Source organism: Trachurus japonicus, chromosome 6 (assembly GCF_045865225.1).
Source record: "Trachurus japonicus isolate A0001 chromosome 6, Traja_1.0".
Taxonomy (NCBI): domain Eukaryota; kingdom Metazoa; phylum Chordata; class Actinopteri; order Carangiformes; family Carangidae; genus Trachurus; species Trachurus japonicus.
Window position 1 is genome coordinate 18,069,209 of NC_140912.1, and position 26,630 is coordinate 18,095,838.

General features: G+C 41.3%; 4 protein-coding genes across 6 annotated transcripts; 1 reads left to right on the forward strand and 3 right to left on the reverse strand.

The window, feature by feature from the left end:
- Nucleotides 1-345: 345 nt before the first annotated feature.
- On the reverse strand, nucleotides 346-4,292 carry armc10 (armadillo repeat containing 10). The gene is made up of 6 exons (XM_085779532.1): nucleotides 3,765-4,292; nucleotides 3,458-3,603; nucleotides 3,116-3,250; nucleotides 2,797-2,973; nucleotides 2,556-2,627; nucleotides 346-2,329 (listed from the first exon to the last, which is right to left on the reverse strand). The coding sequence occupies exons 1-6, from the start codon at nucleotides 4,027-4,029 to the stop codon at nucleotides 2,078-2,080; spliced, it is 1,047 nt and encodes a 348-aa protein (XP_085635658.1). The 5' UTR covers nucleotides 4,030-4,292; the 3' UTR covers nucleotides 346-2,077.
- A 226-nt stretch (nucleotides 4,293-4,518) lies between these two features.
- Nucleotides 4,519-26,362, forward strand: fbxl13 (F-box and leucine-rich repeat protein 13). 2 transcript variants are annotated; one of them, XM_085779527.1, is made up of 21 exons: nucleotides 4,519-4,737; nucleotides 4,942-5,048; nucleotides 5,497-5,596; nucleotides 5,712-5,779; nucleotides 9,587-9,741; nucleotides 10,106-10,215; nucleotides 10,902-11,006; nucleotides 18,191-18,286; nucleotides 18,377-18,512; nucleotides 22,137-22,189; nucleotides 22,462-22,562; nucleotides 23,015-23,144; nucleotides 23,633-23,731; nucleotides 23,880-24,000; nucleotides 24,095-24,257; nucleotides 24,347-24,466; nucleotides 24,590-24,713; nucleotides 24,841-24,921; nucleotides 25,178-25,312; nucleotides 25,405-25,568; nucleotides 25,649-26,362. In XM_085779527.1, the coding sequence occupies exons 1-21, from the start codon at nucleotides 4,666-4,668 to the stop codon at nucleotides 25,830-25,832; spliced, it is 2,424 nt and encodes an 807-aa protein (XP_085635653.1). In that variant the 5' UTR covers nucleotides 4,519-4,665; the 3' UTR covers nucleotides 25,833-26,362. The 2 variants fall into 2 exon arrangements, with proteins under 2 accessions (XP_085635653.1, XP_085635654.1); XM_085779528.1 differs by lacking the exons at nucleotides 4,519-4,737; nucleotides 4,942-5,048; nucleotides 5,497-5,596; nucleotides 5,712-5,779 and adding an exon at nucleotides 8,821-9,107.
- LOC146985995 (uncharacterized) lies at nucleotides 5,973-8,953 on the reverse strand. Its single transcript, XM_085780339.1, has 5 exons — nucleotides 8,819-8,953; nucleotides 8,681-8,736; nucleotides 6,350-8,602; nucleotides 6,103-6,148; nucleotides 5,973-6,021 (listed from the first exon to the last, which is right to left on the reverse strand). The coding sequence occupies exons 1-3, from the start codon at nucleotides 8,833-8,835 to the stop codon at nucleotides 6,393-6,395; spliced, it is 2,283 nt and encodes a 760-aa protein (XP_085636465.1). The 5' UTR covers nucleotides 8,836-8,953; the 3' UTR covers nucleotides 5,973-6,021; nucleotides 6,103-6,148; nucleotides 6,350-6,392.
- On the reverse strand, nucleotides 18,661-23,339 carry LOC146985996 (leucine-rich repeat-containing protein 17-like). Of its 2 annotated transcripts, none has more exons than XM_085779531.1 (7): nucleotides 23,085-23,339; nucleotides 21,654-21,813; nucleotides 21,087-21,563; nucleotides 20,785-20,999; nucleotides 19,898-20,053; nucleotides 19,385-19,526; nucleotides 18,661-19,026 (listed from the first exon to the last, which is right to left on the reverse strand). In XM_085779531.1, the coding sequence occupies exons 2-7, from the start codon at nucleotides 21,773-21,775 to the stop codon at nucleotides 18,744-18,746; spliced, it is 1,395 nt and encodes a 464-aa protein (XP_085635657.1). In that variant the 5' UTR covers nucleotides 21,776-21,813; nucleotides 23,085-23,339; the 3' UTR covers nucleotides 18,661-18,743. The 2 variants fall into 2 exon arrangements, with proteins under 2 accessions (XP_085635657.1, XP_085635655.1); XM_085779529.1 differs by having other exon boundaries at nucleotides 21,654-21,859.
- Nucleotides 26,363-26,630: the final 268 nt, after the last annotated feature.

The window sequence follows — 26,630 nt, forward strand, 5'->3', positions numbered from 1 at the left end:
AGAGGAGAGAGAGGGAGACAAAGACTTGAACACATCATCATCGTCATCAGCAGCAGCCTTATTTTAAAGGGTGTTGTCGAAATTCATCAGCAGCACCCACATCTAAATAATTTTGCTCTAACAAAAGGAACTTGGTGCTTTAAAAAAAAATCAGAATAACCACTAGCTGCCTATTCTTTTCATTTTGTTGATTAAGAAAAAGAGACATTTAACCTACAATAAAGTTTTCCCTTATGTTTTGGTACAATTTTTTAACATAAAGTCTCTAATGTATCAAATAAGAACAAAATGACAATAATGTTTAATTTGGTTTGATTTGAAAAATGAGAAATAAGGAAGTGGATATCCATTGTAATAGGTCATACTGTATTTATTTACTATTTCAAATACACATAACAAACAAATATCTCATTTTATAGGCAAAATGCAAACAACCTTTAAATAAATATAATAATCTAAGTCACAAGTAAATCGACCTCTCACTTGATCTGCTCTGGTAAACCATATTGCCTGAGAGATATTTACGATTTGGGATAAATAAAGTCAGTGTCCAAACATCCAAAAATGTGCAGCATTTCCAAACACCTGGACTGGCTCATGCCATAAAATCTTTGCATTTAAAAAAAAATCATATTCTGATATACTTTCTTCATGCAAATTAAAATGTATGCATCTACACCCATACTTGTGAACAGATGTGGTCCCACCTTCAGTCTTCCTCCTCTAAACATCAGTCACTATCTTATCGCAGTCAGTGCATAACCTACACAATGTAACACAGCTTGGATTTAACATTCAATCATTATCATTCAACAACCGTTTGCATATGCATATTTAACAGACAGTAAACATGGCTAATATTACCACTACTGTTCTGTCCATGGTTAACCACTCCTCCATTCGTTTTCAAGCTCTCTGACCGTTGCGATACATACATATACATATGTATATATAAATAAAACAATAGTAGCAGTCCAGACATCCTTTTTCCTGTGCAACTTCCTCCAGTTGTTCCCAGGACGCTTTGCAGGCCAGTCGAGACAATCAACAACTCCAGTACATTCCAGATCAACCCATCCAGGCAGCTGTGGTTGGTGTATGTCCAAAGGCAAAGTTTAGACAGGTGGCCTCCTTCACAGGTGTTCTTCACATCTCAGCTGGCTCTTTTTAATGCAGCGAAGGCAGTGTTTTAACTCCAAAGATCTAGCCGACACACGTACTGTAACCCCTCATCTTGTCACAGAGTCACAGAAAGCAGGACCGACTGGTCCGAAGGGGAACATCACTTTGGCTCTTCTATAATCATGGTGCACTTTTTTTTCTTTAAATAAATACATTGACAAAAGTTCTTGCTCTTATTGGAATAAGACTGATCTTTAAACCCAAGATTTCAGTAAATTAGTGAGGATTGGGGTTGAAGTGCACCCATTCATCTGCATCTCCAAGGCATGCTGAGGAGTGACGCAAGAAACCTCTTGATTCTCCCGATAATCGTCTCTCTCTGAACCACAAGGGAGCAGTGTATCGTCTCATGCTGCACAAGTCATATGGACACATTCTCTAGAAAACTTTTGGCAGTGGGCTTGGGTTCAGAAATTTCACCTGGAAAATATCTTCAGGGAAAATACTTTTAGGTCCCAGAAGAAAAGGGCACTGTGGATATCTGAAGGAAAATAGTCTCTGATAAAGCAAAGAAAATTCTTGGTGGCAGGACAAAACAATGAAAGATGGCCTGTTTTTGTAATCTGCTACAAGAATGGTTTCTCGGTGCTTCCTGCTTACTCACTGCACATCCGTTAATTATAGTGTAAGTGACTGGAAATCAGGGAAAAGTAGCTGATGAGGTGGAACAAATCATGTAGTTTTGTGTGATGAGAATATGTATCTGGGGAACACTGTAGGTAAAGGGAGTGAGGGAGGATAAGATGAGTATCCACAGGAAGCTACACAGCCTGCTCCTTTAAAAGTTTAACGCCAACGGATTTATAATTAAACTTGAAAGGTGATAGGTTGATGGCTTTGGCAAAAGTGTGTCAAAGCAAAAGCTACACATGGTCGAGACTACAGTCAGGGAGGTCTATGTCAAGATACGAGCCACCTGGGCCTGAATGTCCCCGTCAGGGTGTGAAAGCAGCTGGACCAGCCTGCTGTGGAGCTGGGAGGATTCATCCAACATGACCCGGAAGACGCAATCCTGCTTCCGCCTCAGTTCGTCAACCGCTTGGGCCGAGGGCCTCCAGGCCTTCAAGTTCCCTGCAAATGTCAGCAGTCGCAGAAGCACCGCGGGCGCTGTCCGTACATCAAACAGCAGCACAACAGAAGCTGGAGCCTTGGGTAAAAAGCAGAAGAGCAAGATCAAGACAAAGGATTTATAATCTGGAAATCTCAAAACTAAAAAAATTGGAAACAAATATAATCTCGGATTATGCAGCATTTTCTGTTTTTAGCAGTGCTAAAATAATTTAGAGTGTATTACGGTATATTGAAAACTACTTTCACCTAAATGCGAATGATATGATTAAGACTGTATTTTCATCCCATCCCTTCAGTCTTACCTGAGCTTGAACAATGTCATCCATCATATGAGGATTAGAGGACAAATTCACAAGGATTTTCAAGGTCTGAACCTGAAACAAAAGAGTATTTAATGTGAGGTTGCATTAACAGCTCTACTGTTCTTCACGGTATCCGTGGTATTGTATCACATCATGATATACAAATTGTTTAACAGATCTATTATAGATTTCAATTAACAGTTTTTAAGAAAGAAAGATATCAACCTGAAAAGATACCAACCTGCAGTGCTTCATTGCTCACCACAAGTAGAGACAGTAAAAGTGTAACTGATTCTTTCAGCAAGTGTTGATGTTTGTCTGTGACTGAAAGGTTTGTCAGCAGCCTGAGAGCACCGAGCTGAAGGTCAGAATTCACTGGTGACATCTCAATCAGTTCAAGCACTTGCGGCACATAAACCTACAAGACAAGATAAGACTCTTAGTGAAACATGCCTGCCACCAACCACTCTCCAAAATGGATATGAATATAATACATAAACAAAAAGACCAATTCACAACAATAGTCTGCATAATATTTCATATACAGAATGACAACAAACCTTAAGTTGCTCCTGGTTGGGGATGTTCATACACAGATTATTTAAAGCAGTCAGCGTCTGCACTCTGACTTCTGCTGCAGGATCAGACAGGAAACCTGCGATGATGGGAATCCCTTCAAATTCCCGTATTAGATTCTGAGAGAGCAGTGGTGAGTTAAAAGAGAAAAAAACAAAAAAGATTTTATTAGAGTGGAAGAACTGCCAAAACAATAAATGCTCACATCTTAACTGTGTCAAGTGTTTGAAAGTTTTGACTCTTGATTCCCAATAAAGCCACCAGTACTCATCTCACTTGGAGAAGGTTTAAAAGGCATCATGTTTTTGTTTCGTTTCTTACTATACCTGATTCACAGTGAAGGCAGCAGCGTTTCCTAAAGTAAGCAGGATCCTACATCTGTCAGATGGATTATTGCTTGTCTGCAGACATGACAGCAGCATTTTCAGGTGCTGTGGCTCCAAGTTGCCAGGGGACTGGTGGATGATGCCACCTATGGAGCAAAACAAGTCATTTAACCGACATCTGTTGGTTTAGTGAGTACAAAAAAGGAGCTGTACTCAGAAGTGGGCTCTTTCATGACATTATCTTGGGAAATTCACTTTGCTGGCACTGGTCTGAGTAATGTTCAGCTCTAAGATGTATGGATCTTACCTGATGTAACATCAGCAGGTCGGGGACAAACGACATCCAACCCGGACACTTTAGCCAGCAGGCTCCCCGGCTGTATGCTCACTTCACTGGGCTGACTGCTGCTCTTCACACCAGCACTTTCACTACTGGCGGCACTTTTCTTGTTTCTTTTGAAGCTTTCTCCGCTGATAAGTTTGTACAACCCGTAGGAAGCCCCGGCCCCGGCAACTATCCCCAAAAACGCCTTCATGTTGCCGCGCCAAGGAGTGACACCACCATCGCCCATGCTGCTGCTGCTGCTGCTAACTGTAGCTGAGCCTGCTAACACTTTAGCGCTACGAGTCAACTCGGTTAACCTAACCAGCAGACAAACCCGGCTCAAGAGTCGGCTGGTGCTCACGATAACCAAGCGAAACCACCACAAAGTCCAGCCAAACTAAACGCGGAACGGTTCATTGTTCGCTAATTTGGAGAAGTTTGCTGACAAGCCACAGTTGTCAACAATGTTATATTCTGCTCCGTTGTTCCGGCGGCGGCCGAGAGTGGCCGACAAAATCTTTCCCTACGTGACTTGGCTCTGAATCAAACCCATTAGCCTTTCATTTCGTAACATGTTTATGTAACGGGTGTTTATAAACACTCAGTTAGCACAACAATCTGTTAGCGTAAAAAACAAACAAACGTGTCAACACCTTGAAGTGTATACCTTTTTATATACAGTCTATGGTGTGTGCGCTACATTTAAACTCATTAGTTGACCAACATTTAACGGTACTTAAGTTTTACTTGCTTCGTTACCTGGCAACGATGAGTTTGCAAATGGAGGAGCATTAGTTGTGCCAGGGTGAAATCTGACAGAACTGTCAATATAAATATAAATACACTAAGTATTTTTGATTTACAGCCGTATTGAAGACAAGACATGGCTGTGGCAAAAACGGAACCTACTGTGACAGAGTGTGAACTGCAACACTGCCTGCCACAAATATATCAGGTAGGTGGGTTTAGTAGAAATAGCCTAAGTTAGCTAGTATGAACAACAGTGTTACAGGTAATAATCACAGCCCTTAGGCCATCTCATTACACAAATTGATTTGTTTTTATGTATTTATTTTGGCTACTAATTATGATTTGAGTACTTAACTTTTTTTTTTTTTAACTCTGAAAGTTATCTTCATCTAATTTTCTATGCCAACAGGCCCTGTTGACAGCGTCATGCCTGTCATGTCCAAGTGACCCAATACAGTTTCTGAAAAACACTCTGTTAGCTTTCCAGGGACATGATAATCTCCAGGATGTAGACTGGTAGGTAGCCTTGACTTCTTCCTGTGACTTTTCTTTGGACGGACACTTGGTGGCTCACTTTCTCAAGTTTTCTTTTACTCCTGAGAGAGAGAGAAAGCCATGGCTACCCAAACTGTTGAACTGTGTGTAGAAAACTGTAAAATATACAAATTACAAACTAAATTCAGGGGAAATCTTGTTTCTTTGTTTTTTCCTTTTATAAAATCATGTGTTTCTTGACCGCTAGGGATTTTAAATATCAGTGTCTCCAGTACCTATTATCACTGACAATTACAAACATTTTAAAAAGCATTTTTTGGTACAAGCATATTGCCAACTTGGACTTTTTAAAATTGGATTTTTTAAACTGAAGAGTGGTGTCATATCACTTTCTGTATTAGTACCAACATATTCTTTTACTGTTATTGTATTCTGTCTGCTTTTGATGTGAACTTCATTCCTCTTTAAGGCATAAATTTGTGGCTGAGCTACAGCAGCAAAAGGCAACAACCACTTCTCTGATCCACAGACCTGTAGACGTGGGCTTCATAGAGCCAGATGAGGAAATGGTACAGTAAAATTTAAAAGCATATATGCCATTGGAATTTCTATCCAAGGAAAATTACTTAACTCGAGTGAAACAATGTGTGTTTATAATAATTGCTGTCCTGTGCTCCTTTCTAGCCACCCTTTTGTCTGCTAGAGAAGGCCTACAGCCATTACATGAAAAATTTAACAAGCTGTTGCTTCAGGTAAGCATGCAGTACCAAATGATCTTGACTACTGTCTCACGTGGAACTTAATTGTGACTGGTGTGGCATTTGTGACAAAACAAATTCATCCTAAAAATCTTTAAATTGTTGAGTAGATCCCATCTGTCACAACCAAGGGCTACAAAATATTTGCAATATTTAATTCTTTTACTAATCAGAATGGACGTGTGGAGAACAGTAAAAACTTGATTTTATTTCCCAGTTGAAGATAGAAACGGGTCCTATTGAGGAAAAAAAAGAAAAATCAACTTCAACAAGTTTTCAGCTGTCTTTTGAATTAAATATTCAATATGAGCACTCACCCATAGTAACAAAGGAAGAGGACTTTCTGTCAGTCAGCATTATGACCTGCAGGTGGAGAAAAATATCTCACTTTATTACTGATTTCGACAGTTGTCACACTAGACACATTTAGCAGCTTACTCGTGTAATGTCTATGATTTTATTCAGGATCCTACAGACAAGTTCCTTCATTTAAGATGTGAAATATTTTCAGCTTGGTTATAATTATAAGCACAGCAGTTTTGTTTCATTTAAACGTGTTCATACCATTTATCTCTGATGATTCTTCCCCACTGTTCCTCATGTCCTTTTACACTGTGTGAGACAGTGAAGCTTCTTGTTTTCCTGGGGCAGATTTCCATTGGTCTTTTGATGCGTTACCTTCAACATGCCAATATGGTGTATAAGAGGTTTTTGAATGAGATACTTTGTCCCGTACATAACTGCTTCTTGACTTCATTACATATGTGTTTACAAATTGTGGTGACATGTTGGGGCGTCTTTGAGGAGGAAGCCTTTTTGTGTTGCCATCATTCCTCCAAAAAATACTGCCAAAAGTAGAACCTGGCACTTTGGATGCAAAAAGTGGTTTAAGGGGCTGGGAGACCACGGTGCTGGGCTGTTTGTTCACTTTGACAGGACGCCTCTGTACTTTAGTTGGTTGGATCAAGTTATGTAGACGGCCAGCTCTGGTAGCACTCACAAAGATATCATTTAGAGAAATGCCTTGCCTTTGTTGGGTAGAAGATGAACCAAGAGGATTTGGAAACCTGTCAGAGATTATGTTGCTGATTTCGAAGTTCCTTGACGATACTTCATTGCCAAATAACTTTGAGAAGGTATTCTCTGGTTTTGAAGTCTGAGCCAAGTTCTTTGGGGAGTCAGGACTTCTATGAACACTGCTGAGCTGAGAAGAGATCACACTCTGGGTTAAATCAAAGCTACTTGAAGTGGAAAAGGGAGAATTATCATCATTTTGTTGGGGCTCCTGAAAGCTAAACACTTGATTCTTCTCGGACAGGTCAGGTATCTCCTCATGTTTTGCATGATGGTTTCTGAAATAGCCATCATTTATAGCTGAGTCATGAGGAGAGCTAGAAGGTTTCACAATAAACACATGGTTGGATCTGACAGGCTGCTTTTCACTCAGTACCTGCTGCTGAGCATCATGTGGGCTACTTCGTTCAGCACCCACATGACCACTTGTCGAGCCAATAGATGCAGGCAGGTGGATTGTGGGAGTATTTTTTATATCCTTTGTTTCCTTTCCAGCAGTCACTTGATACATCTGAACTGATTGGGCTGGTCTTTCCCGATGTTTGGGTAGACTATCTGGGAGGTGGAGTTGATTTTGTGGTGCTCTGAAGTATAAACTTTTACCATAGGAATTCAAAGTTGGGGGCTCTTGGGGGTACAGGACATTAGCTTGAGTTTCTCTGTATAGCTCCACTCTTTGGTCTTCGCCAAAATCATAGTCACCCGATGGTTCTTGATACCCTGTAGAAGAGACTCCACTGTGAAATAAATATGTTGGTTGTTGGATATTCAAATCAGAAGTGTGAGATGGGTTGTTTGGTTGCTTGACCGGGGATGCAGTCACCTGGCTACTGTAAGAAGAATCCCCTCCAGAGGTTGCTTGCTCAGGGAGCTTGTAGCTTGATGACTGAACCACTTCATTTTGCACATGAGGAGCACTAATTCGAAGGTCAGGGTTTTCCCCAGAAATTCCATCATCAACCAAACTTGGATAATTACTTGAAACATATTCTGTGGTTGCATAATTATGGCGTGGGGAGGGCGCAGAGACAGGGCCGTAGCCTTGATCGTCATAAGCACGAGGGGAAATGTGATCTGCAGTGGAGTCAACAGGGTCAGGGAAGGAGAGTCTCTCTCTTGGCTGATGGTTGGCGTTTGGTTCATTTTGTTCAAATACTGCATTCGAAGGTTCCCTCCAGACTTCATTTTTACTGTTGTCATCGAGAGCAGATCCTTCTGCTACATGATCAGACCTAGTTGAAGACTCTCCATTTTGAGCACCAGAAGTCAACTCACTTTTCATTACATCCCGAGCAGTTTGAAAATGTCTGCCCAAGTCACTTCCTGGTGTCAGGAAGGAGCTCTTCATAGCTTCAATAAAATGTCTTAAAGATTCGACTGTTGGGAAACTGATGCCCTCCACAGTATTCTTTGGCATGTGCTCTGTCAACAGAAGCACAAATGGATGTTGATTATAAGAGGTTGGATGCTTGTATTCCTGCACAGAGGGAGCAGAGGAGGCCACTAAATTCTCTTCTTTCTCCTGTCCTGGGTCTGATTTGTGTTGGACCATCTCTTCAACAAAGCTGGTAACATCCTGTCTGTTTTCATGCTGGACTGGTTCTCTCTGAAATGAAGCAAAACTCTGGTGCCTCATAACTTGTGCTTTATCCTCATCATCTGTGTTTATAAATGCTCCAGAATGAGAGTGGGTTGAGGATTGTTGGTTGTCATCCAGAGAGTAGCCATGTGCAATATTGTTACCTAACAAGGACATTACATTAAAAAACATTAGATTCACATTGTTGAACATATATCAGTAAATGATTTTGAAGATCGTACCTTTCTGGGGAGAACTAATGCAGCCCCATAACAACAGAGTGTAAAACCAAGAAACCCTGAAAAGAAAACAAAGGATTCACACATATAAACGTAGCACAGGCCAAATTTAGTCAAAAAACTAACTTGTATATCATTTACCCAAATGGATGATCCATGGTTGCATCCACCTGCAGCAGCAACAGTCTGTCTTAAAGCTACCAGCCCAGATGACAATCAATCATGCTCTGTCCTTTCTTTCTCCACAAAGTTGCCAGGAAGGTTACAGAGTTTTTTCAGACCCTGCTTACACTGATTGCAGGGAGGTGATTGTAGACAGCTGGTGCTGTGTGAAAGTCAACCTAATTGGACGAGCACAGCAGCACTGATTCAAATGAGATATGTGTCTGTGAGGTTACAGCCAAACCTGTCTGTGTCATCTTATACACATGTGAGTCTTGAATATAAAAAATGACTGAGAAGAAGACATTAAAGTTTGATGATGGAAAAAAATGTTGAGGTTACATCCTGGTTATTTCATTAACCTTTATAAATATTGACGTGTCGAGGTAATTGTGATGGTACCAAGAGAGAGTGACTCAAATGGCTCTCCAGGCAGATATTTGACCCATGTGAATGAAAGTCTGGATCATTGTTAACAAGTGGGAAAGTTCATGAGGATATTCAGTTTCACGGATACCCTTACACCTCTCCATTGTCTTTGTAGGTTTCTCTACCAGTGACATTTTGTCTTACATTGTCCCGTCTAAATGCAAATCTGCTTTAGTTGAGAGTATCATTAGAATATACTTTTCTATTAATTTGAGTAAATCCATCAATATTATTTCACTGTCCTGTTGAGCAGATGCAGACGCCTGACAGCCTGCCTGTGTACCTGTTACCTAAATTAATAATGAGCTGTGTCCACAGGAAGTGGAAGATGTTCGCTGTGCAGAGCAAGAGAGATACCGTAGAGCTGGCTCTGAAGATGGACATGTCAAAGAAGCACTTTGAGCGGAAATGCCAGCAGGTTGCTCTCACCAAATGGTTGAACTGGGTAAAATTACACAAGAAGACACGAGCTGGTAAGTGACTACAAAAAGTATTGCTCAGTGAAAAAGGTGTTGGCTTAACTAATGGAGACTAAACTGTTTTTGCAAGCTGAGACTTTCTGTTTAGCCAGAGAAAACAAGTGCTGTGGTTAGGAAATGTATCCAAACTCAAAGTCTTTCCCAGCATTAATTTATTCTCCACTGTTTACACCCACTCCTGTGACTCACTTTGTCCTTCGTTGTTGCAAAATTTGCCCTGTGAATCAGCTCAATTGGACTTTGTAATTGTAATATTGTTGCCATAATTTAGTCCACATGTCATCATCTGCTAAAAAAAGATGCAGAATTGGCAGTACCTGTGTTGTGTAAATTCTTTTTCTTTTTCTTTTCAACTTAGCTGCCATAGAGAAACTTACGAGACTTGAAAACACTGCTCGCCTAAAGCGCATCATAGCTGGATGGCATTACGTTACGAAGGATGCAAAGAGGATAAAAGAGTACTTTAAGGTATACTTTCATGTGGAAATGTATGTACTGTATGTGTCCTTTCATACACATACATGCACATAGCGTTTGTATTAAAGCAGATAACAGCGGCACGGCCGTTTCGGCTAATGCTGTGTTCAAGGCAGGCTTTTGAAACCGTAAGTTACAGCTTCAAGTCACAACTACGACTTGGTAGCGTTCCAGGTAACCCGTAGCTCGTGTTTTTACCGTCCTGTTGTCTGTGAAAGTTCCCTATAACGGCCACTCGTAACTTCCGACCCGTGAACTCGTACCAGATCGAACTGGTATGACTTCACAGGAAGGAAAAACACAAAGTACGAGTTTCCTTGAACGCACCATGAGTTAGCAGCCCCCGCCCTTGTCAGGCATCAATTGGTCCTCGTGCTACGTCACCACATTCACGCGCATCCCTTGGCTGCACACACAGCCCTTCATGCCGTTCTCTCCCCTCATTGGATAACACTTGTATCCCACAAGGAAAATTTTCTCCTCGGGTTACAGCAGAGCAGAGTGACGGAGAGACTCGTGTTTAGGCTGAAATACTTCATGTAAGTGATTGCTGACGGAAAATAGGACTATTTAGGACTTATATTAACAAAAACATTCCACTGATATCTGCTTTAAATATTTCATACATATGTTCTGTATGTATTTGCTTGTTTCATGTTCTTGCATTCATCTTGCAGAAGATGCAATTAGCATCAAAGACTAAAGCGATCAGCAACAAAGACCAGCAGACTGGAGAAGGATCTGACAGGCTCTCAATGCTCCCTAGCAGCCTGGCATTGAAGGTAGATCTTCTTAAGCCATTCCTGATCTTGAGGGGAGATCATCTTAAGCCTCACAGTGTTCATGAAGTTCACATAGAGTGATGATAGCATGGGCTTTAAAGAGCTGTATAGGCTAAGCTCTCTCTAAGCAGCCAGTAATGAGATCATACATATCTGTTACATAAGGACTGTAAACATACAAGGTCAAACTATAACACATCTGGCTATCATAGTAATCATTATAGAAATTACACTAATGGTGCTTGAACTTAACATGAGACCGGTCCCACCATTTAGTAACCACACACAGTTGATTACAGTCAGTCTCAGCTACAGCGTGGCTGTAACCAGCAGAGAGGGCTGTGTTTATGGAACAACTCACTCACAAGATCTGTTGCAGTGTTCATGATAATATTTTTTAGGCCTTATGTAATTGTTGAAGCAGAGGCTCTCTAGACTATAAATATGTTGAAGACTTCAGAGGACAAGTTATCTTACCACCTCTTCTTAAACTAATCAGTTGTGGCCTCTTGTTTGCTTTGGATTCACATTTGCTGGCCATGTGAGTTCAGTTTTGGCTTTGTTTGCTCTGGTGTTTCTGCTCAACACCTCTCCCAATAAATAGTGCTTCGACATGTCTATGTTTGGAGAGAGAAGGGAGCCGCTTGCTTCACTTGCATCGCTCTGGTTTGAACAAGGGTCGACGCCAGAGGTGGCAGTGAACCCTGTCTAGGCGCATACATTTTCCTTGATAATGGCCAGATGTTAAAGGGATAGTTAAACATTTTTGGCAACATTGTTACTTTTATTTGTCGGTGCGAGCTGTTTTTGCAAGTTGTGACCTGCACATTCACCACGACGCTATGAGATAATAACGGAACATTATGAGACAGAGTTGTTTTCGAGGCAAATGCAGAGACTGCTTGCTGAAGAAACTGCCCCTGACAGGAACGTGCATCAGTGGTTTTGCATGAATTCACCTATAAAACAACTCTGTCTTGAAACGTTTCGTTATTATCTCATAGCGTGCTGAATGTGCAGGTCACAACTTGTCCACGGGATCGTTTTGGAGTTGTTGGATTGTGTTTTTTTTTTTTTTTTAAGTATATTTTTTGGCTTTTTGCCTTTATTTGATAGCACAGTATAGATAGACAGGAAAGGGGGAGGCAGAGAGAGGGGGAATGACATGCAGGAAAGGTCTGCCCGATGCGGGACTCGAACCGGGGACGCCTGCGTTGAGGACTGTAGCCTCTACATGGGGCGGCCGCCTTAACCACTGCGCCACGCACCGCCCCTGGATTGTGTATTTGTTGAGTTTGATGAGGGAAACCAAGAAATCCCATTAGCCTCCGTAGCGTAGCTCTGAACAGCTCGCGGCTCTGCTCTGCCATTCTAAAAATATCTTGCACGACAATTAAAGGTAATGAACCTGACTTCCGGGAAGATGGCCGAGTGAGCAGACGTGTAGTTAACTACTCTCCCAAGTCGGACATAAAAAACCCACCATAAGGTTTAACTCGACGACTAAAAGTTATATTATGGGTGGGAAAGGTAACCGAAGGACAGGGAAAACTAACCAGAAGCAAGAAAAAGTTGAGAAACTACCCGAAACTGAGAAGCTACCCGAGACGACCTCTGAAAGCGAAGATAGCGAACACGAGGACGACGCAGCAGAGAAAATGGACGGTCAAGACCACAATGAGACACTGCGAGTCGGGCTGGCTACAATTAGCAAAGATATAAAAGACCTTAAACAAGAGATACGACACGAACTGAACACGCTAAAAGACGAGTTGAAAAAAGAAATGAAAGAAGAAATCACCACTCTTCAACAAGAAATCGAGCGCAAGCTAACAGATAATATAAACGAGCTACAGACACAGAAGGCGACTATGGCCGAGGCCCAGGAGCGCATAGCAGAGCTGGAAGAGTGGAAAATAGACGCGGGAGAAGTGATGATGGAAATGCAGGAGCAGACACGCAAGATGCAAGAAAAGGTAACCGACCTCGAGGGGAGATCAAGAAGGAACAATATCCGTATTTTCGGCGTGCCTGAGGAGACGGAGGAGAACTCCACTAGCAAGTACATAGACCAGCTGCTAAAAACAGAGCTGCAGCTACCTGAAGGAACGGAGCTCCACATTCAGAGAGCACACCGCGCTCTCGCACAGAAACCAAGCCCGAATGCACCACCCAGGTCCATTATAGTCAACTTTCTCAAGTTTGAGACAAAAGAAATGATCCTGAAGACGGCATGGAAGAAAAAAATACAAGTAGGAAATAAGCAGATCTTTTTTGATCACGATTATCCTGCTGAAGTCGTCCAGAAACGGAGGTCATATGTGGGCATTAAAAAGGTGCTCAAAGAAAAACAAATACGTTTTCAGACGCCGCTGACTAGAATACGGATACACTGGAGCAACGGAGTGAAAACATACGACAGCGCCGAGGAAGCCGCGCGGGCTATGAGAGAGAGGGGATTCATCACGGACCCACCGGGCGATGACAGCACACCGGCGGTGAGGGAGAAGACACGAGTAACACCGGAATGGCAACGCGTCAGAGGAAAGGATACGACACGTGAAGCAGCGCACCGTGCCAGAGAGAAGCTACAGGAATACCACAGGAAAACATGAACATGCACTGGAGAAAGGTAGCAGTAAAACATAGACTTCAACACTGATAATATTCATACCCGACCAGGAGATGTTTAGTTTTCTTCTCTATAGTTGGACACATCTAGACCTTATAGAGTTCAATTAGGAACTAATCAAGTCTAGGAAGGGGCCCCCATGAGAGATGAGGATTTCCCCTTCACCCACCAACGGGGACTCGGGGCACAGTTTACCCCACTGTCTGAAGTCACAATTGTTTGGGTTCATGTTGTTATATTTACTGTTCATGAGTGTTTTGTTCAGAAATGTTTGGGAGTATACTTACAAATAATAGCAAAACAAAATTATGACTAATCATATCAAAATAATGTCGTTGAATGTAAATGGTCTTAATAGTCCAATTAAAAGACAAAAGGTCATGACAAAACTTAAAAAAGAAAAAGCACAAATAATTTTTCTTCAGGAGACCCACCTGTCACAATCAGAACATAATAAACTTAAAAAATATGGCTACAGGAACTTATACCATAGTTCATTTAAAGGAGGATGTAGAAGAGGAGTAGTGATACTGATTTCAAATACAACTAAGTTTGACCTTGAGAAGGAATGCAGGGATAAGGAAGGAAGATACGTTATAGTAAAAGGAAGAGTAGAGAATGAACTAGTAACACTAGTAAACATATATGCACCTCCGGAAAGTGACAAATCCTTTTTTAAATGTCTATTTGATGACATCATAGCAGAAACAGGAGGTATTTTGGTCTGTGGGGGAGACCTAAATGTTATTAGGGACCACAAAATAGATACAACTAGTCTCAAAAAGAATAAAATGCATTTGACAAGATTCATAAACATATCCTTGGAAGAGATGGGGATGATTGATGTTTGGAGGAATCTACACCCCCTGGAAAAAGACTTCACGCATTACTCTGCAGCACATAAAGTCCATTCAAGGATAGATTACTTTTTTATGAATGCAGAGGATAACCATATGGTACGAGAGTGCAGGATAGGGGGCGCAGATGTGTCAGACCATAACCCACTCTATTTAACAATAAACTTAAACAATAGAAGACGTCATACAGTATGGAGACTTAATCTGGGAATTATGAATAATGATCAAACAAGGAAGAAGGTAAAAACGGAAATCGGAAGATACATAGAAGAAAATAACAATGGCACTGTAGACCCAACAATTTTTTGGGATGCCATGAAGGCAGTCATCAGAGGAAAACTGATAGCTGAAACTGCACATGCAAAAAGAGCTAAAGTGGAGGCCTATAAAATGCATAATGAAAAGTTAAGGGAATTGGAACAGGAATACCAAAATACTAATGACTCCGAGATAAGTCAACAAATTAAAGAAACAAAAACAAAAATTAATGACATACTATTGGACGAAATTGAAAAAAAGAATAAATATTTTAAACTGGGCTACCATGAAGTAGGTTCAAAGGCCACTAAAATACTGGCAAAGCGTATAAGAAAACAACAAGCAATTAGTAATATATACAAAATTAAAGATCCCCATACAGGTGAGATAGTATCTACTCCGGATGGTATCGAAAATATCTTCCAAAGATATTACCAAGACCTATATACACAACCTGCATCTGCAGAAGAGAATGAAATGATTGCATTCCTGGAGATGCTAGATCTACCCTCAATTGGACGTACACAAAATGATAAATTAACAGCAGAGATTACACTGGAGGAGGTAAAAGATGCAATAAATACATTGAAAAACAATAAATCACCGGGAAGTGATGGATACCCAGCAGAGTGGTATAGGATGTTTAGAGAAGAGCTGTCACCACTGCTCCTTGCCTCTTTCAATTGGACTCTCCAAAACAATAAAATACCCCCATCATGGGCTGAGGCAATAATTACAGTCATTCCGAAACAAGGAAAGGACAAAGAACACTGTGCAAGCTATAGACCAATCTCAATATTAAATGTTGACTATAAAATATATACAACAATAATTTCTAAACGACTGAACTCCTTTATACCAGAAATAATAGAGGAAGATCAAACGGGATTTATAAGAGGACGCCAGACACATGACAACATTAGAAGAACACTACACGTAGTGGAACAAGCAAGAAAAGACAAAAAGAGCACTGTATTAGTAAGTATTGACGCAGAGAAAGCTTTCGATTGTGTCAATTGGAAATTTTTATATAAAGTGTTAGAGAGATTTGGCTTTAGTAATAAATCAATACAGTGCATAAAGACACTCTATCAACAACCAACTGCAAGAATTAAAGTCAATGGGAGCCTGACAGACAAGATTAGATTACAGAGATCAACGAGGCAAGGATGCTGCCTATCACCCACTCTGTTTGCCCTTTTTATAGAGCCGCTTGCGCAGGCTATAAGACAGGAACAAGAGATCAAAGGAGTGGTGGTAAATGATGTAGAACAAAAAATAGGACTTTTCGCAGATGACGTCATAACCTACCTCGAACGCCCAAGTGAATCATTACCTGCATTGATGAAACTTTTGGAAACATTTGGACACTTATCAGGATATAAAATAAATGTCGCAAAGACACAAATATTAGCGCTTAACTATAGTCCACCAAAAGAGATTCAAGAATTATTTAAACTTAATTGGAAACTTAAGGGAATTGAATATTTGGGGGTCACAATCACAAAAGGATTATCTAAATTATATGAATCAAACTATGGTAAGATAAATCAGGAAATACAAAAAGATATTGAAAGATGGTCTACACTAACACTGGATCTCAGCTCACGGATTCAGATAATCAGGATGAATGTTTTACCAAGGCTTTTGTACCTGTTCCAATCCCTACCAGTAGAGGTCCCACAGTCTCAGTTTATGAGCTGGAATAGAATAATTTCAAGGTTTGTTTGGGGTGGAAAAAGACCTAGAATAAGATTGGAGACTCTCCAGCTGCCAAAAGAAGAAGGTGGGATGGGACTTCCCAATTTGAAAACATACTTTCATGCAGCCCAGCTGAGGTATGTTGTTGGATGGTGCAAACCAGATTACACTGCAAAGTGGAAAGAGTTGGAAACACAGCTTGGTGGATACCCAGTACAGAGTATTATAGGAGATGAAGACACATACAAGGTGATTAAAAACCAAATAAACCCAATAACGATGTTTACACTAAAATTATGGTTCAGCATAATAAAAAAATATAAGATTCAAAAAGACGCTAATTCATTAAAATGGGTAGCATATGATAGCAAATTCAAACCAGCTAGATACGATAATGGATTTAAGCGGTGGACTGCCAAGGGAATCACAGCGTGGTGTGTGCTAGTGAAGAATGGGCAGCTGGAGAGTTTCCAAAATATAAAAGAAAAATTTGATTTGGATAAACAGGAATTCTATAGGTACCTACAACTTAGGGATTACTTTCTGAAAGAGATCAGGATGGACCCCTCCGGAGAAGTGAATGGTGTGATCCAACTCATAATCAATACATACAAAGAAAACAAAGTTAGAATTGTTTCCGGGTTATATAAAAAATTAATATCAAATAAACACTCAACTAAATACATAAAAGAAAAATGGGAATCAGAATTTAAGATAAAAATCACAGATGAAGAGTGGCTAAACATGTGGAAAATACACCACACATCCACTAATTCACGGATCTGGAGGGAGTTCTCCTGGAAAAATCTGATTCGTTTTTTTATTTCACCCAAAGTCAAGAGTAAACAGTTGAATAAAAATATGCCTTGTTGGAGAGACTGTGGAATAATGAACGTAGATCACTCGCACATTTTCTGGAAATGTGATAAAATCAGGTGGTTTTGGAAAATGTTACACGATGCATTGTTGAAAATACTTGGATATAAGATTCCAATGTCTTGTACAGTATTGTATTTGTGTAACCTATGTGAAGAAAATATAAGAACGAAGGACAGATACCTGGTAAAAATATTACTAACAGCAGCTAAGAAAGCTATCACGAAGAAATGGGGAAGGGAAGACATCCCTACACAAGAACAATGGACTCACCTGGTAGAGGATATCTACACAATGGAAAAAATGATACACCGCTTAAGGCTACAGGAAGCTCAGTTCAAAGAGAAATGGATGAGATGGACAATATTTATGACTGAACAACGACAAAACAAAAAACTTGATTGAGGAAAAAAAATGGAATATGGACAGATTGCTTTGAAAGTGACTCCCATGTGTGTTTTTTATGTGTTTTTTTTTTTTTTAACTTGTTTTAGTTCTATTTTGATTGAGTTGTTGCACCTTTGTAAAGCAAAAATTCTCAATAAAAATTAAAGTGAAAAAAAAAAAAAAAAAAAGGTAATGAACCTACTGCTATGACTATAGTGATTATGGCAATAGACCAATTTGCCAAAATGTTGAACTATCCCTTTAACAAAGTTACCAAATATTGATTTAAAAAAATTGTATGAAAGTTGTTTCGTTCTTTTAATCTTTGTGTTTGGCACAGAGGGGGTTGTGTGCTGAATTTAGTAAGATAAATAGATAGACAATTCATGTGTCTACCGTCTTTCATTTCCCACTTTGCAGAATTATCAGATACTGAATGTTTTATGTTTTTTTCTTTTTTTTTCTTGTTACAGATCTTTCAATATTTAGAATTACGAGACTGGCTGAATTGTGCTGAGGTCTGTTGCTCATGGAGAGCTATGATCCAGGCAGGCACACTGTGGGCTCAGGTATGTATAAGAGATCGGTTCTTGCATTTAATTCATAGAAATGTTTAAGGTCCCATGTTTAACAAGAATATAAATGTCTGTCCTTGTTAGATCAACTTCTCTGTAGAAAGAAACTGGGTAACAGACAGCACAATGAAGCAGATACTGCACAACTACCGCCCATTCGTGATCCATCTCAACCTGCGGGGCTGCACGTCGCTTACGTGGCCCAGCTTGAAATGTATCCGTGAGTATTTCAAATCCTGACGCTAAATGTGTTTTGTTGTTGTTGTTGCTGTATGAGTAATAATTACGAAACAGTCAATAAGTTGACAAAGCTTATATTCTGATTACACAGCACTGACAAAGCATTTAAGCAACACTGAAAAATATAGTTTCTCCATCTGATACAGACTGTTCTATAATATTGAAGTAAAAGGGAAGACAGGAAAATAAAGAGCCTTTAAAAAGTCAGATCTCAGGACAATCTGATGATTTGGTATTTCTGTGGTACTCTCAAGTGGCTCGGCTCCAGCTCCTCTTCTATCTCTCCCTGCACCTCCATCGGCGTGTTCCACAGCTCAGGGTCCGTCTCGTCGTTATCTGTTCTGCTGTGCTGTCTGTCCTTTGGACACTCTCTGTTGTAGGAATGCACATACGCCTCCACACGCTCCCCGGTATGTTCAGGGGGGGAGCGACAGAGCAGGCCAGAGTGCCTCACCCCTGGGTGAAGACGCAGCCAGTAGACCATGTAGTGGATGCTGAAAAAAACATAGTCAGTTTTTAATGATGGTTTGCAATTGTGTTAGACCCACATTTTGTTTAGTTTAGTTTAGTTTATTAGAGCACAATTTTTTTTAAGTATATTTTTTGGCCTTTTTGCCTTTTTATTTGATAGCACAGTGAGATAGACAGGAAAGGGGGAGGCAGAGAGAGAGGGAATGACATGCAGGAAATGTCTGCCCGACGCGGGATCCGAACCGGGGACGCCTGCGTTGAGGACTGTAGCCTCTACATGGGGCGGCTGCTCTAACCACTGCGCCACGCACCGCCCCATTAGAGCACAAAATTTGTTTATTAGTAGTAGTTAGTTTAGTTTATTTGAGCACAAAAACCCACCTGTAGTCACACACCCACGGGTTTCCTCCAAGTTTTAGCCGAGATAGGAAATAAAGGTCCTCGAGAACCCCGTACTGGATAAAATGCAGGCTGTTGTCAGACAAGTCTAGCTCATGGAGGTGCAGGAGTCCAGACAAGGACGCTATTAGAGACAAAATGAATACAGTAAATGTCTGGGCACGGCATCGATTTGTTTCTTGCGTCACTCAGTATAATTACATTTAGTCTGACCTGAAAAGTAAACGCCCCAATGAGCACAGTCAGTATGTCTTCAAGAAAACTTTACCCACCATAAATAACTCTAATACTATATATGAGGTAATGCCTAGAGAAATGGGAAACAGAAAATATCAGCAGTATAACGACCATGTCTAGCCAGAAAATATGGCCAAAGGAAAAAACAACTTTATTAGTGGGGCTCTGCATCCTGGATATTACAGGAAATATTAAGCACCAACCACCACTTCACTGATCATGACAAGAGCTATAAATGTTACATGTAGATCGTTTCACCTGTGTCGATGCGCTCCATGTTGTTACTGCTGATATTAAGGCTTCTGAGGCTCCTTGCACCTTGGAAATCTCTAGCTCTGAGGTGACGGATTGAATTGTGGGACAGATCAAGATGAACAACATCTTCAGGAATGCCTGTGGGAACCTCAGTCAGACCTGAACAGTGGGAGGACAGGGTTATGTAAGAGGTTACTCAAACAGGTTTATTTTATGTCTGCCAAAAGATAACATTGGTTCATTCACATGCTCTCAGTGTTTGTTTTTGTAATTAATCAGATTGGTGTATTTTTCATCTATACATCCAAATTTGTGAAACTAAAGACTGCTCCAAGAAATGAACTTTCCTCTCAACATGCTGCAATTTCAGTAACTGAAGAATTGGCTCAGAGTTAGATGTATGCTCTTATACTCTATCTATGACCTGAATTAAATACTAATGTCCAGGCACCCAGCCAGGAGACGGCAAATAATAGTGACACATTGTTTGATTTAGTCTATTCTTATGCAAGTGCTTTTAGTGCTTTTATTATTTGCTGACATTAGAGCCAAACATTGTTTGGCTGATGCTCTCCAAGTTTTTCTTTCTCTAGTAAATCACCAGAGTACGGAATCAGTCAGAGCATAAGGAAGCAAGTAACATGACATGGAAGAAAAAGAATCTTTCTAAACCAGATGTGTGTCTCTGACAGTTTTGTGTCTGGCCCTGAAAATCCTTTAAGAAATGGAAATTTAATATAACATTAATATTTTATCATAAGTAAACAGTCTCTGATGGTGCTACAACAGTATTTCTCTTCTCTGCTGCATAAGAAATATGTGTGCTGAAGGTTTAGAGGAGCGTGCAATTGATCGATCTGAATTACAAAAACATAACATTGCAGACTTGCCTCGTTTACTGCAGTCCATTCGCATTTGGGGGAAAAGATAAGTATGGCAAGATGTGGTGGCGTCTGGTTTTCCGCGAAATGGACTGGGCTGTGCCGGGCCTGTGGTGTCTGTTTGGTCGTCCTGTGGGTTTTCAGTCAGGCCTGACGCCTTACAGAGTAACTCAGGATCAACCTGCTTCAGCTTTGTGCCTCTCAGCCTGATGGGCTCTTCACACCTAGCAGAGGAAATACAGTTACCTCACAGATGAGTCAAGTGTGATGTGAGGAGGCTGTCAGTAATTATTTTTGGTTAAATAATTCACCTGGCATGATTTCCAAAATAACGGTTGCTGGGGACCTGAACAGTTTGGACGAGACTTTCCAACGGGCAGAGACATTTCCAGGGATTGTCATATAAGCGCAGGTAACGGAGGTTCGGCATGGGGATGAGCGCCTCCTCACTAAGTGTTCCCAGGCGGTTGTGTTGCAGCAGCAGGGTAGTGAGGTGCTTCAGGCCCTGGAAGGCTCCTTCCTCCACTAAGGTAATCTGGTTCTGCTGCAGGTCCAGACTCACTAAACTCTCATATCCAAAGAAAGCCCCATCTTTAAGGATTTTGATCCGGTTGCGGGCCAGAAGGAGGTGCTTGGGTTGTTTGGTCCAGGTTTGTGAGCTGGGAATCAAGTTGAGACGACGTTCCTGACAGTCCACAAAGATCTCTCCAGATTCTGTTGACTCCGTGCAGACGGGTGAAACGAGGCCGGAGGGGCCCGATCTGCTGTGACGGCCGGCTCCTTTAACCCTGACAATAGTCAGACACAAACAAAACATATTCATGGCTTGTCAGAGGAATCATAAGTGGCTTAAGAAATAATCAAGAGCAAATCCATACCTGTCCCGTGTGAGTTTGTGTCGCGCCCCTCTGAGCCCTCTGCCCCTCCCTGACCTTTTCATCTCGATGGCTGGGAGCAGGAGGAGCAGGGAAGTTAAGAGGAGGCAGGAGTTCACATGCATCCTGGGTCCTGCAGGGTCTGTCTTTTCAGTAACAAGAGCTGGAATCACAGCAAGGCTTCAGGATGAAAGTCTTCTGAAAACACACTTGAGAACAGAAGCAGAGGGTCAACAGTGTTATTGTTGATGAAATCCAGCTGTGTGAGGTTGCACATTATGTAAGAGATAGGAGCCGTCCAGGAATGTATATACAGCTTTGACACGAGGCAGACTACTGTATCACTTCATGCTGTTCCACTCATAGTGTTTTACTACTTTAACTGACCTCTAATATTTATGGAGCATTCTTTCAAAAAGTGGACAGCAAAGTTTGTCCAGCCCTTAATCTGCTTTTTTCTCTCTTTTTGTACGTCTTTTATTTTAGGTGAATGCAAAAATCTCCAGGAGCTCAATGTGTCAGAATGTTTTAATATTACAGTAAGTAAAACATTGTTTACCTTAAAATCCTATATGTAAAAAAAAAGAAAATGCATCTCCTTCACATCACACATATTACTTGTCTACAATTTTATTGAAGATTTACGACTTAAAATTGACAATTGATGATGACACCCCAGTGGAAACAAACACTAAAAATGTCCATGGCCTTAGATTACATAATTCTTGTTTATCATTGTTTGTATCAAACACTCTAGACGTGTCTTGCTGAGAAAACGTGAGGTAACATTTGAAAATCTGCTCTTTAACAGGACCTGGTGATCCAGAGAATCGTTGAAGGCTGCCCCTGCCTGCTCTACTTGAACCTTTCTTCCACACGTGTGACAAACAAAACTCTACAAGAACTATCCAGGTACAGTATACAGTACCTCCAGCAGACATTAGGCTTTGTGACTAGATTTTTGTTATCCAACTCACTAGTGTATCCAAGTGAATTTATTTTTCTGGCCTCCTGCCCCCTAGTTCCCAGAATTATCCCCTTTTCTGTTTGGCCAACATACAGTCGCTTGCTGGGTTGTATTTCATGTCTGAAAGCAGCGCGGTCAGTTCCAGTTGTAATGATTTGGAAGAACAGATGTGATTCTCAAAACATAATGGTTAGAAATGATGATTGCATCATTGAAAGATTTGCAGGTGGAACAGTTCAGCAGCATTGCGCAATTTGGTTTGGAAATGAATCACATTTTACTATGTAAGAATTTTTCTTTTCCGTTTGTTAAACACACAAATAACTGTGATGTACACAAAGCTGAAACACAGAAAAGAATGTTTCTCATAAGAATTACTCTAATTGATCTTGAACAGGAACTGTGTCAACCTTCAGTACCTCAGTCTGGCTTACTGCTACAAATTCACTGATAAAGGTTTTCAATACCTGACCACAGGAAAGGGCTGCCACAATCTCATCCACCTCAACCTGTCCGGATGCACTCAGGTTGGTGAGCTCCTCTCCGTTTGGTATGTAATCACAACTCCAACAGCAGTCAGGACACGGCTCCTTGCCTTTTGAAAGTTCAGCGTTGAGTCCGCCTTGGATATATCTGGTGGCTGCTCTGTTTGCACGTGTCTCCTCTTGTTGCTGGCTGCACACCGGTGACTGTTCCTACTCATTTACTGCTCCGAGGGATTTAACAAAAAAATCTGAGGGGGAAGTGGAGTAAAAGGCAGCTGTGGCTAAAAAGGGGGGTTGGGTTTATACAATCAACTTTGGCCCACCCACTCAAGATGTGCACACTCAATAACATAACACACATGCGCCGCAACGTAAAACACATTTTCCTACGGGAACGTGCATTAGTTTGGTTCCAGATGTATGGTTTCACTTAATGGGGCACTGAAAGTCCGAGTGAGTGAGGAAAACAGCATCCAGGAGAGTGATTCAGATTCCACCGTGGACACACATTTTCCCCTCTCTCCTCCCAGATGACAGTAAATGGGTTCAAATACATCTCGGCTGGATGCCCTTCACTTAAAGAGGTCGTTTTTGATGAAATGCCGACACTCTCGGATAGCTGTGTTTTGGTAAGTTAGTTCATTCATAGCACTGCATGTTTCATACAGTCTTAACCAGAAACCAGAGCTTCACTCCCTTAATGTGTCATTGTTTGTCCACACACCTGTAAGCGCTCGTAGCAAAAGAAGAGTCTTGAATCTCGCTCTGCTCTAACAGGCACTACTCTCCAGATGTCGCTGTCTGTCTGCCATGTCTCTGTTGGATGCTCGACATCTTTCCGATGTTGCCTTCAAAGCCATCGCTGAAGGAGCGAAACTGAAGACTCTCAGTATAGAGGGTGAGATCCTACAGCCCTTATATACAGTACGTATGGAAAGACATATCACTGATGCAGTTATTTTGTCTGTTCTCCATCCAAATGTGCGCTTCAGGTAACAGCCAGCTGTCAGACATCAGCTGGAAGGCCCTGTGCAGCAGCTCACCAGGCCTCAGCAGACTCCACGCTGCAGAGTGCCCCAGATTGACTGACACCTCCCTCAAGTCTGTAGCCACCCTCAGAAATCTGCAATACCTGGACATCTCAGTTTGCAACAAGTGTGTGTGTTTGTGTGTGTGTTTGTGTTTGTAACTGCTGAAGTGTGTGGCGCCTACAGTCTTGATGCTGATCTTTGGCATTATTTCAGGGTGACTGATGTTGGGATCAAGTATTTGACTGAAGGCTTCTCAGCTCACAAACTGAGAGAGCTAAATGTCAGTCAGTGCAATCATATCACGAGCATCTCTGTCATGAGGATAGCACAAAGGTATGCAGAGCCTGCGCACACATTCATACAAACTTACCTCGCAGCGGTTTCTCGATTAGTGTCACATAGCAGCTCTTTTGTGTGTTTTTGTGCGTGTCTGTACATGTGTGTGTAATTGATCAGGCTGCATAAACTGCACCATCTCAACCTAAGTCACTGTGAGAGACTGACTGAGATGAGCCTGGAGTGGCTGAGTGGCAGCTCCATCTGCTCTCTTGACATCAGTGGTTGCAACATCCAGGATCAGGTATCGTTTGGATGTTTGTTCTCACTTCTCTCTCTTTGTTCGTCACACATTCCTGGAAGAAAAAAAGAAAAAGAAAACAGATATTTGACCATTGTGGTGAACAGTCTGTAATTCCATGTTTTTTTAGGGACTGGCTGCTGTTGAAGGACTTCCCTTGAGGAATTTGATTCTTGTCGAGTGTGTCCACATCACAGACATTGGCATCGAGGTACACATCTAGCTAGAATTTCAACACATGCCAGATGTGGAACTTCTGTGGGGTCCAAGTTTGTTTCCTGTTCCATTAGTGACAGGAAATAAACTTGTATCCAAGCAGTTTCCAAGTAAAGCCAATCCAAAGGAAGATGTCACTCGTTTTTACTGTCTACCAACAGATGTGAACAGAACGTGGATAGTTTTTCTCCGTCTTTTCTCATTTCATCTCAAATCTCTCTTGTCATCTTCTCTGTTCTCCACGTGGACAGAAGCTGTGTAAGAATGCGAGGGATCTGGAGCATGTTGATGTGTCTCACTGCGTAGCTCTGTCTGACCCAGCCATCAGGGCCATTTCCTTTTACTGCACAGGTCTCGTCACACTGAGGATGTCAGGTTGTCCCAAGGTACACACACAGCAGACACTTTCTTCTGAAGCATTTACTTACATGTTCCCTGGTTGTTCCGAATTGTGTTTCCCATTGCAATGCTTCTTCAGATGACCGATACGGCAGTGCAGTATCTGACAACTGGATCTAGGTACCTGCAAGAGCTCGATGTGAGTGGCTGCGTTCTCCTCACGGATCGCACACTACGACTCTTAGAGAAGATCTGTCCTCCGCTCTGCTCCATCTCAATGACCTGCTGCAGCGGTATCTCCAAGTAAGACACTGACTTAGAAGAGCACTACAAAGTTTGAAGTCCCACGTGAGAACTTTTACTGAGTGTGTTCTCCCCCTCAGGGTCGCCGCTTTAAAACTGCAGCGTCGAGTGAAACACTGGGAGCACAGCAATGACTACCCTCCATACTGGTTTGGATACACTGTACAGCATCAGTTAACAAGACCCATAGTCACCGATGACACCCGGGCTGTGGTAGAGCAGCACTCACTGAAAACCAGAGCAGCACGCACAGAGAGGGCATAACAATGAGTAATGGTTTTATCAAACACAACCTAAAATAGGGTACAGCATTACTGACAACCATGCAGCCACATCATCTATCTTTCTATTATATAGAGAGATAGCTGATTGAGATTCAGATTGAGTTTCACCACTTTGTGTATAACCCCCGTTTGAGTAGAAGCTCATACGCAGCAGTGCTTCAGCCGCCTGCTTCACACATTACATTTCATCAGCTCTTCACAGTGGAACTTCCTGAGCTGCTCTGTGTTGCCTTTAATTCTGTAGATCACATTTTGCTTCTGCATAAAGTGAAGTGTGTGTTGCTTTTGAGATTGTAGTGGCTTAATTTAAATGTGTAACCTTCACCTTTACAATGTATAGTAAGGATGTGATATTGTTAAATTTGTATGCTAAATTATTCTTTTGCTCCACATTGTCTAAACAACCATCTATCAAATGTTGGCAACTCAATTGTAACAGAGAAATATAGTTTTTAAAAACCTTACTACTCCATTTTGGGTTGATACATTCTGTCTTTCATAGATGGTGCTAGGCCAGACTCTGCCTCGTTCAGGGAGAACAGTCTCCAGACTGAGTAGAAACTTAATTTGTTCAAGATACTTCAATGTGCTCAGTGTTACTGAGAAAAGATGCCATCTTGTATAAACCAAAAAACCAAAAGACACTGCCTCCTGATTCCTGAAGGTTATACTGTAGAGATACAAACTATAGTCAAGCTGTATTCATAATTCTGCAATCACTGGATGCTGTTTACCACTCAGCATTGATTATTAGCCAAGAATAGAAATAATAGAAATG